The 9,513-nt window shown below is 42.4% G+C and overlaps 1 protein-coding gene across 2 annotated transcripts; it reads right to left on the reverse strand.

Moving 5' to 3' along the window:
- Positions 1-1,314: 1,314 nt before the first annotated feature.
- Positions 1,315-6,750, reverse strand: SDHAF4 (succinate dehydrogenase complex assembly factor 4). Of its 2 annotated transcripts, none has more exons than XM_061586183.1 (3): positions 6,589-6,750; positions 4,749-4,904; positions 1,315-1,590 (listed from the first exon to the last, which is right to left on the reverse strand). In XM_061586183.1, exons 1-3 carry the CDS (start codon positions 6,647-6,649, stop codon positions 1,481-1,483), a joined length of 327 nt encoding a protein of 108 aa, XP_061442167.1. In that variant the 5' UTR covers positions 6,650-6,750; the 3' UTR covers positions 1,315-1,480. The 2 variants fall into 2 exon arrangements, with proteins under 2 accessions (XP_061442167.1, XP_061442168.1); XM_061586184.1 differs by lacking the exon at positions 6,589-6,750 and adding an exon at positions 6,130-6,214.
- Positions 6,751-9,513: the final 2,763 nt, after the last annotated feature.

A 9,513-nucleotide genomic window follows, 5' to 3' on the forward strand; every position in this document is an offset into this window, starting at 1 on the left:
CCAAAACAAGAATATTTCTCTACCAAACTCCATTTTGACAAGATTATTTTTAAAATATGTATGTTCACCCAAGGTTGTACTGGGATTTTCTCCACCATTATGAAATACAAGTCAGCAGAGAGATTTTTGATTTCTCAAACCTCAATGCGCTTCTCCTTCAAAACCGTTCTGGTCCACATTTATAAACAAGCTAATGATTTTTACAGAACGACTCTTATTTAAATGAAAGCCACTGCTAAACCAGATAAAATGGCAGCATAACACACATCACCTTCCAGAGGAGTCAATAAGCAATTTATTTATTCAGCACTGGGGAACAATAGAGAAATATATGGATAGGAGAATCACACAAAAAAAACCCCACTTGCATCTAAACATTTAATAATCTCAAAAAACCCTGCATATATACGATAGGTAACCAGGGCTGTGGAGTCGGTACGCCAAACCTTCGACTCCGACTCCAACTCCTCTATTTTTCTACTGTCCAACTCCCGACTTCGACTCCACCCAAAATTGCTTCCAACTCCACAGCCCTGGAAAGGGCTGTAAATTTCTTTTTAAATTGGAAGCTCTCGTAGGAGCATTTTTATCGCTGCCTGAATATGCGCTGATCTTGGCATCACAGCGTTTATCTTCATCTGGGTCCTGTGTCATACACTGACACACAAAACGTTTTCCATCTTGAGTTATGGTAAAATGCTCAACTACAGCTGACTTCATGGGAAGCTTCTTTGACATTTTGAATTTATATTTTAAAAAATTTGTCAATCAAAATTTATTTTGAAGCCCGAGTCAGAACATTTCTACCGACTCCGACTCCACCCAAAATTGCTTCCGACTCCGACTCCACAGCCCTGTAGGTAACCCTATAATTAATAAAAACTTCAAATATGCATGGTATTTGATTCAAACACTCAAAGCATGGCAAAAAGACTATGGCAACTTCAAAAGGCTTTATAGTCAGACGCGCAGCAAAGCATCATTCATCACATGCCTCAGTTGTGTTCTCCACTTTAAGCGGAAAAAGATACTTGCTTCATAACACTCTGAAGAGAAACCAAAGCACATGAAAAAGCCATCAATCAATTGCTTTTCCACACATCAGTAACAAACACAGATTTTCCTTGAAATAACTTTGCATTAATGAACAAATTGGGTCACATGCAATCGGTCTCAAAAGTTTTACTTGGCAGTTAAAGCCCAGAGTTCCTCCTGGAATAAGTCTGTTTAGCATTGCAGCCTTAACCAAATTCTACTAGCCGTTAGAGGTACCATCAAGGACCTAGTCAAAAAAGGCAAACACACACTTCTAACCTATGTGCAAAATATATATTTATTCACAGTTAAGTATCCCTCTCAAATGTCATTACATGAATGCTAGAAATAAACACAGAAAGAAAGTTTGTCTCATCTGTGTGATGTTTCCTTGTTGGTTTTTCCTTCACCCAATACCATGTTCTCCGAACAGACTGGGAGCCCTTTAAAAATCTATACAGCGTCCTTTCCGTTCCCAGTCCCCATAACGAGTTGGTTCAGGGCCTTTGGGTCCACCTCTTTCTTGTGTAACAGGGTTGATGTCATCTGGAAATTCTAAAAAAAGGGAAAGCAACAGGCAAATAAATAGCCAGTTCTGCTCAAACCATCAGACTCAGAGGACTACCATGTGTGACATTCCTGGTGTTCTTCAGAGAGCTCTTACCTTTCTTCTTATTCAGGGGTCCACAAGATAAACTAAACCAGCTCTAGCTACCAGTGGGACTAAATCCAGCATAAAGCGCACCAGTGAAAATAGCTATCAACATCTACTGCAGGAATGCGGAAACATGCGGCTCTTCAGATGCTGCTGGACAACATATCCAGTTATCTTTGATAATTGGCCATGCTAGCTAAGGCTGATGTGGGCTGGAGTCCAACAACATTTGGAGGGTCACAGGTTCCTCACCCCTGACCTACAGAGTTCAAGAGCAGCAGAACTCTTAACTGGGGGCACTGCCAGCTTCCAAATTCTATCCACCCAACTGGCCTGAAGAGGAGTTGTGTGCACATTTTTTTGATAACTAGGCTGAGACACCAAGACTTTAATGTGGGATGTGATAAGGTTAGACAGACTCCCCCAATATACGAACACATCAATTTACTGATCTAAAAAGCTCTGAGGTCATTAACCCAGAGAATTATTTATTTATTTATTAGATTTATATTCCACCCTTTCTCCCAGTAGGAACCCAAGGTGGCAAGAATTTCAGTAACGGCAGGGCAGAAGGGAAAAAAACGGACATAGCATATAATGGAAAAATCTAAATGGAGTATCTTACTTTTCAACAGATTTATCTCAGTATGCTTATAACTCGCATACAATGCACCTGAATTTTAACACTAGCAAAGTGCAACATCCCTGTCACACAACAAATGTCAGTCAGGAGCCCATTCCTGACTCAAGTGGAATTGAATGTACTATCTGCACTTTCCTCTCAGAGCCCTGACACTAACCAAAGGATGTTGTTTTTAAATCTGTTTGCAAATCCCGGATAACGAAGAAATACTAGGAACCATTGAAAATGACTGGAGTGACTTCCCAGGAGGATCGCTCCGCCTGTGCTGCCTCTGAGACGGGCTCCCGTCTTGGATGAAACTTTTTCAGTTTTAAAACCAGTCAGAAGGGCTTTTTGACTGGGGATAATTTCTTCCGGATAAGGAAGAAACGTAGAGATTTCCCACACAGCTTTGTTGCGTTTGTTGGAGACTGGAATTCATTAGAATTGTCTGTGAAAGAAGGTCTTCCAGCAGCTCGGACGGAGCTAGGATTTCTAGCTAGCTCAGCTGATTAAGTGAGCGGTTTTTTTTTTTTTCCAAAGAAAAACGGATTAACAGGCAAGCATTCTCCTGTCTATGCTCATTATTTTGTTATCTATACAGCTAAAGAGATTTGTCAAAGAACCAGCGATTAAGAAACCTTGGGTGAGTCATAACCTTCTCTTTTATTCACGGAAGTAAGGGGAAGAAAATAAAAATAGCCTATCTTTTTTTTTATTGCAAAAAGCTGGCATGGAAATCAGCATTATAAAGATTACAAACGGATGAGGGGTTTCTAATTGGAAGAGAAAAAAAATTTTTTTTATTTATAAGACTTTTGAGTAATATATGTCTGGGACTATTTTTTCCGGTCTACTTTTTTCTTTTCTTTTTTTGTTGACGAATCTGCTCATTCTTTCTGCTACTAGCTATTTGGATGCTGTGAACTAAAGCTGTTTTTGCACTTCTGGACATATAAGAGATAAGGAAGTCCGTGCTGTCTAGAGTGTGACGTGAGTTGGTTTGAAAGATTAACTCCTTTGTAACTGGATAAAGAAATAAACTGTTCTTTGCTTGGGACATTGAAAATTGAAGGCGTTTTGTTCCTTTGGTTTTAAGAATGACAATTAAGAAGATGGTTGAGATCATGGATGTACAAGAAGGGACTTTATCTTTAGATATGTTTCAGAAAATAATGAATGGGATTAAGCTAACAAAACAAGAACTGAAAAATAACAGACAAGCATTGAAAATTGAAATTGGCGAAATGAGACAGGAGCTGAAAGAAATTCAGGATTCTATGAGAAAGGAGAATAAAGATAGATCTGGAAAACCAAAAAAGGATGAAAGAAAAATTAAAGGCAAGGTTCAAACTATGGAGATTGGATTAAATATGGACTTGGAAAAAGATTTGGATTTCCTGGCTGTGATGGATCCTGGAGACAAATATTACGGTTTGGAACTCAGCGCTGTCCCTGAAGGAATTGATGAAGAGATTGGAGATAAAGATATTATCGGTTCGAAAAAATTCTTGGACTGGAAGGATTTGATGGAACTTGAAATGGAGAAAGTTTACAGAATTAATCCCTGTTTTGTGTCAATGGAAAAACCTTCAAGAGATGTGCTAGTGTATTCTGTAAAAAAGAGGAACAGAGATGCGGCTTTGCAACAATACTTCAGTGATACGTTCGGAATGGATGGCAAGAAAATATCTGTGATAAAGGAAATTCCTATCAGACTCTTATTTTATTTATTTATTTTATTTTATTTATTTAGTTTAATTTATATACCGCCCTAAGCCCGAAGGCTCTCTTATTATATGACTATGACAGCAAGATTATTGGGTGCGTAAAGATGGAAGATGGAACCAACATGGATAATGGAAGAAGAGCGATTTGAAATTACTGGACTTAGTAGACTTGATGAGTTGGATTAATTGACATGTCTATCTAGAAAAAAATTGATGGACATATATCTCAAGGATTGGAAACTTCTCTTTGACTTTTTGTGGAAGAATAAAATGATATGATGTTAATGAGATTTGATACCAACTAAGATAACCGCTGGAGGAAGGTGATTTTATAATCTATTAAGAGACAGGCTTGTTATATATTATAGACTTATAGCTGAACTACGACAAATCGGAAGTCAATAGTTTTTTTTCTTTTTTTATTGTATTAGTTATTAATTTGTGTTTTTTCTGTTTGTATTGTTTTGGTTTTGAAAATTTGAATAAAAATTAATTGAAAAAAAGAAAGAAAATGACTGGAGTGAGGTCCAAATGTATCCCATTAAAGATCTTCATGGACTGGGCAGTTGCCACTACGACCCGAGTTGAGATGTGTAGCATCCCATGACTTGGGCCTATCTTAGGATCCTTTTCCAAACACTCATATTTACATTTTACACACACACACACACACACACACACACACACACACACACACACGACTTACTTTCTAGCGGATCCTTCTCTGCACTGGATTCCGCAGACTCATCAAAACGTCCAACAGGCAATTTTGGTTTCCTGAGCAGTTGCTTGGGAGGGATTTCAGGATCCCCTTTTGAGCTGAGGCTAGAATTTCCTGAACAGCTGTGCAGCAAAAATGACCCTGTTACACATAAATATAGAGTGATGATTCAGAACCATGTTCTTAGAACACCTGTAATTATGGTATGTTTAAATCAGCCTGGATTAACAAATGATGTACTAGGATGAAGCAGGGAACCTTTAACCATCCAAATGTTGCTCCCATCATCCCTAGCCATTGATCTTGCTTGCAAGAAGCAACTTCTGGAGGGCTAAAGGTTCCCCACCCACATACTACAACAAACTCCAGTACAAATCTAGATGCATACAGGAAAGTACAGTGGAGCACTGAACTGCACAACAGTATACCCATATGAAACCTTGCCAATGTGTTAATCTACACCAGTGGTTCCCAAACCTTTCCCTTTACAGGCCACTGGTAAAAATTGCTGCAAGTCTTGGTGGACCATTCAATGATTTTTTTCCCTGCCTGTCGTAGCAATTACACTGCACTGCGGTAGGTGCTGTATGATTTCTAATTTCATTTTTATTGCTTCTTTTATTTCTTATATTGCATTTTACAGAATTCAAATTGTAATACTTTAAAAATACAAAAATAAAAGAAGCCATAAAAACACAATTGAAAATCAAGATGAGTATTTAATACAGATGTACCAAGGACTACCTCAATGAAGCTCACAGACTACTGGTAGTGCACGGACCAGTTTGGGAACCCTGATCTAGACCATCATTTCCCAACCTGGTGCCCTTAAGATGTTTTGGACTACAAGTCCCATGAGCCCTATAACAAGGACTACCAAACTGTGGCCCATGGGCCACCAATGGTCTGCGAGGTTCACTCAGGCGGTCCACGGCATGCCCATATTAAATATCCCTCTTTTTTTTACTGCTGCTGCTATTTGTTTTACTGTATGTTATTGTATTACCATTTGACCTCAATGGAATGCAAATTGTAATACGACGAAGTGCAATACAAGAAATAAAAGAAGCAATAAAACACGTTTGTGTTAGCATCTAAAAATTATGTAGCATCTAGCAAAATGCATCACGATTGCTAGAACAGGCAGAAAAATCATTAAATGGTCTGCCAAGTGCATGAGCGATTTTCAAGGGGTCTGTAGGAAAAAAGGTTTGGGAACCACTGCCCTAGACAGCACAGCTACCCTAAATAATAATAATATTAATAATATTAATAATAATAATAACAACAACAACAACAAACAACTATCCAGCACACAAAAACAGCCAGTCAGCCCCATACAGTAACGTGAGAGAAGCAGCTCTACCCCCCATCTCCACAGCCCGCTTCAAAACTGGGCGAGAGGCGGGCCGGGGCTTGCTTTTATTTATTTAAATAAATAAATTGCTTTTTTTCCCCTGGCTTCCTCCCACATACAGCAAAAGCGGCCCTCAGGGCAGGCTTAGAAAACCTGCGAGGCCTTCCAGCTGATTGAGGGACTGCAGCTCCCATCTTCGCCGGCCATTAGTCGTGAGGGCTGAGGCTTATGGGAACTGGAGTCCAGCAAGAGCCGACGGTCACCATCTTGGGGTATCTCCGCTTTGGACTCCAATTCCCATGCTCCCTGGCCGCTGGCTCCACCAGCCGGGGCTGACGGGAGCTGGAGTCCACGGGCCCCTGGCGGGCCCCAGGTTTCCTAGCCCTGGGCCCGGCTAAGGTAAGCCCAGGCGCCCGGGACTGCTTGAGTGGCAGGCAGGCAAGCAGGCTCCCTCCAGCGCCCACTTACTGCCTTGCCCCGCCGTGGAGAAGCAGGAGCGGCCCAGCCGGAGCGGCAACCTCGCCGCCATTGCCCGGTCGGAACGGCAGACGCCCAGTTTGCCAAGCGTCCGTGGATGCGGCCTAGCGGGTAAGCGGGCGGGACTCAGCCGAGGAGGGCCGCCTCTGGCCCGGCCCCCTTACCCCGTCATAATCGGAGGCAGGCGGGCCGGCGGGTGAGCTGCCTTCGTAGACTTTTTAACCCCCCTTTGCTTCTCTGTGTCAGGGCGAAATTCAGGGCGGCCTTTCGCAGCTTTCAACCAAGAGGGAAATGAGCCTCATTCCTCCTCAGGATGGAGGAGAGGAGATTGATCCTCAGAGAAGGGGCAGAAAGAAGCAGGGGGTCGCTTATGGCGGTTGCTGGAGGATTCTCTGTCCTGAGGCTGCCTAGGTGTCACTGGACTCCAGCGACATTTTTATTTATTGAATTTACATCTCGTCCTTCCTCCCAGAAGGATCCCAGGGTGGCAGACGAAAACACTAAAAATGCTCTTAAAAACAAAAACTTGAAACATCTTTAAAAATATAAAACAAAATATCTTTCAAATAATCTTTTAAAACAGCTTTAAAAACATTTAACAAGCTATTCCAACACAGACTGGGATAAGGTCTCAAATGGCTTGTTGAAAGAGGAAGGACTTCAGTAGGCGCCTTGGAACTCTCAAGGGTAGGTGTCAGTACATTAAAGGTCTCCTTCCAATGTTGTGCAGAACGGACTTCCTCATAAGGTGGTATCTGCAGGAGGCCCTCATCTGTAGAGTGTAGTAATCAACTGGGTATATAAGGGGTTTGTACACCAGAACCTTGAACTTGGCCCAGTAGCTAAGGGACAGCCGGTGCAATTCTTTCAGTAGCTGGAGTAACATGTTGGGGATACCCTGCCCCAGTGAGCAGTCATGCTGCCACATTTTGCACCAGCTGCAGCTTCTGGACCAACTTCAAGGGCAGCTCAGCATAGAGTGCATTACAGTAATCCAGTCTGGAGGTTACCAGTGCATGGACAACAGTGGTCAAGCTATCCTGGTCCAGAAATGGCCACAGCTGTCTTACCATCTGAAGCTGGTGAAAGGCACTCCTAGCCACTGAGGTCACCTGGGCCTCTAGCAACAAAGATGGATCCAGGAACACCCCCAGACTAAGAACCTGCTCTTTCAGAGGGACTACGACCCTATCCAAAGCAGGCAATTTACCAATTATCCAGACTCAGGAACCACCAACCTACAGCACCTCCGTCTTGCTAGGATTCAGACTCAGTTTATTGGCCCTCATCCAACCCATCACCAAGTATAGGCACCAGCCCAGGGCTTGCATGGCCTCTCTCAGTTCACGTTACAGAGAAATAGAGTTGGCCATCATCAGCATATTGCTAACACTTTGCCCCAAATCTCCTGATGACCACTCCCAAGGGCTTCATATAGATGTTAAACAGCATGCGGGACAAGATGGTACCCTGCAGCACCCCCATAGCACAACTGCCAGGGGTCTGAAAGACAATCACCCAATGCTCTTAATCTGAAAACAGCCTTGGAGATAGGATGGGAACCACTGTGCCTCTGATTCCCATCCCACCAACTCAGCTCAGCATAATCAAAAGCCACAGAGAGATCAGGCAAGAATAACAGGGTCGGATTCCCCCTGCCCTTCTCTTGATAAAGGTCACCCATCAGGGCAATCAAGGCCAATTCAGTCCCATAACCAGATTGGAATGGGTTTCATCCAAGATTACTTGCAAATGATGTTTTAGTCGTGCCACGTCTTCTCTTTGACTTCACTGTTTACAAAACACACACACATACATATCTCAGTCAGGATAATGCTTCATTAGATGGAGTGGACTATAGCCAAGGAAACTTCCTCTACAGAATATCAAAGTCCACAGTTGGGCAATACCTTTATCAGAATCAAGCAAAAAGTAATAAAAATGTGGCAAGCATTCAAGTTTTTCAAAAGCCTTCCTCAGGCAAGATGTTAAGCAAGGTAGGAGGTGGCTGGACCCAGAAAATGCTACTACTACTAATTATTTAAATTGTCATTTTCCCCATGTGGAATGTTCTGTGGAATATTCAAAATCACCTCAACCTGAAGCAGTTCCTTTTTCAAGCGGGGCCATTCATGCTCAGATTTTTGAGTCTGATCTGTCTTATTCATTTGCCCATGCATTTTAGATGTTTTTAGGTTAGTGATTGTTCCACCTGCTCTGTTTTGAAATGGAAATGGACTGCCTTCAAGTCGATTCCGACTTATGGGTGATCCTACGAATAGGGTTTTCATGGTAAGCAGTATTCAGAGGTGGTTACCCATTGCCTTCCTCTGAGGCTGAGAGGCAGTGACTGGCCCAAGGTCACCCAGTGAGCTTCGTGGCTGTGTGGGGATTAGAACCCTGGTCTCCCAGATCATCATAGTCCAGCATGTTTTATTGTTTTAAAGTTAATTATTGAATAGTTTCCTTATATTACTTTATGTTATTAAATCCACCCTGGTATCTTCATCGATGACGGGCTGGATATACGTGTTTTTCTTTAAATAAACAAGACAAATTTGTGAATTGATGGCCTGTGCTTTGGGGGACTATCATGCCCCATAAAAAATGTGCAAATTCATCTGACTTTGATGCTGTTTAACACATTGGCGGCACAAACCATTGCTCCAGGGGGAGGTTGCGCTAACACGCCTTCCGGAGTTTGTTTGCTTCTTTAAAAACGCTGCAAACCATAAACCAGCCTTCCCCAACCTGGTGCCCTTTACATATTTTAGACTCTAGCACCCATCAGACCTAGCCAGCATGGCCAATAGCTAGGGATGATGGGAGTTGTAGTCCAATCGCACCTCGCAGGCGACAGCAGCAGCTCTCTCCCCTCCGCCCTCTGTTTCAGCTGTCTAACTAGCAGCCTGGATT

This window comes from Rhineura floridana, chromosome 10 (genome assembly GCF_030035675.1).
Source record: "Rhineura floridana isolate rRhiFlo1 chromosome 10, rRhiFlo1.hap2, whole genome shotgun sequence".
Taxonomy (NCBI): domain Eukaryota; kingdom Metazoa; phylum Chordata; class Lepidosauria; order Squamata; family Rhineuridae; genus Rhineura; species Rhineura floridana.

Coding starts and splice junctions, on each gene's coding strand:
- SDHAF4 (XM_061586183.1), bottom strand. CDS start 6,649: ATGGCGGCGAGGTTGCCGCTCCGGCTGGGCCGCTCCTGCTTCTCCACG. Junction 4,905..6,588: donor CTCCACGGCGGGGCAAGGCA/GTAAGTGGGCGC, acceptor TATGTGTAACAG/GGTCATTTTTGCTGCACAGC. Junction 1,591..4,748: donor AGAGAAGGATCCGCTAGAAA/GTAAGTCGTGTG, acceptor CCCTTTTTTTAG/AATTTCCAGATGACATCAAC.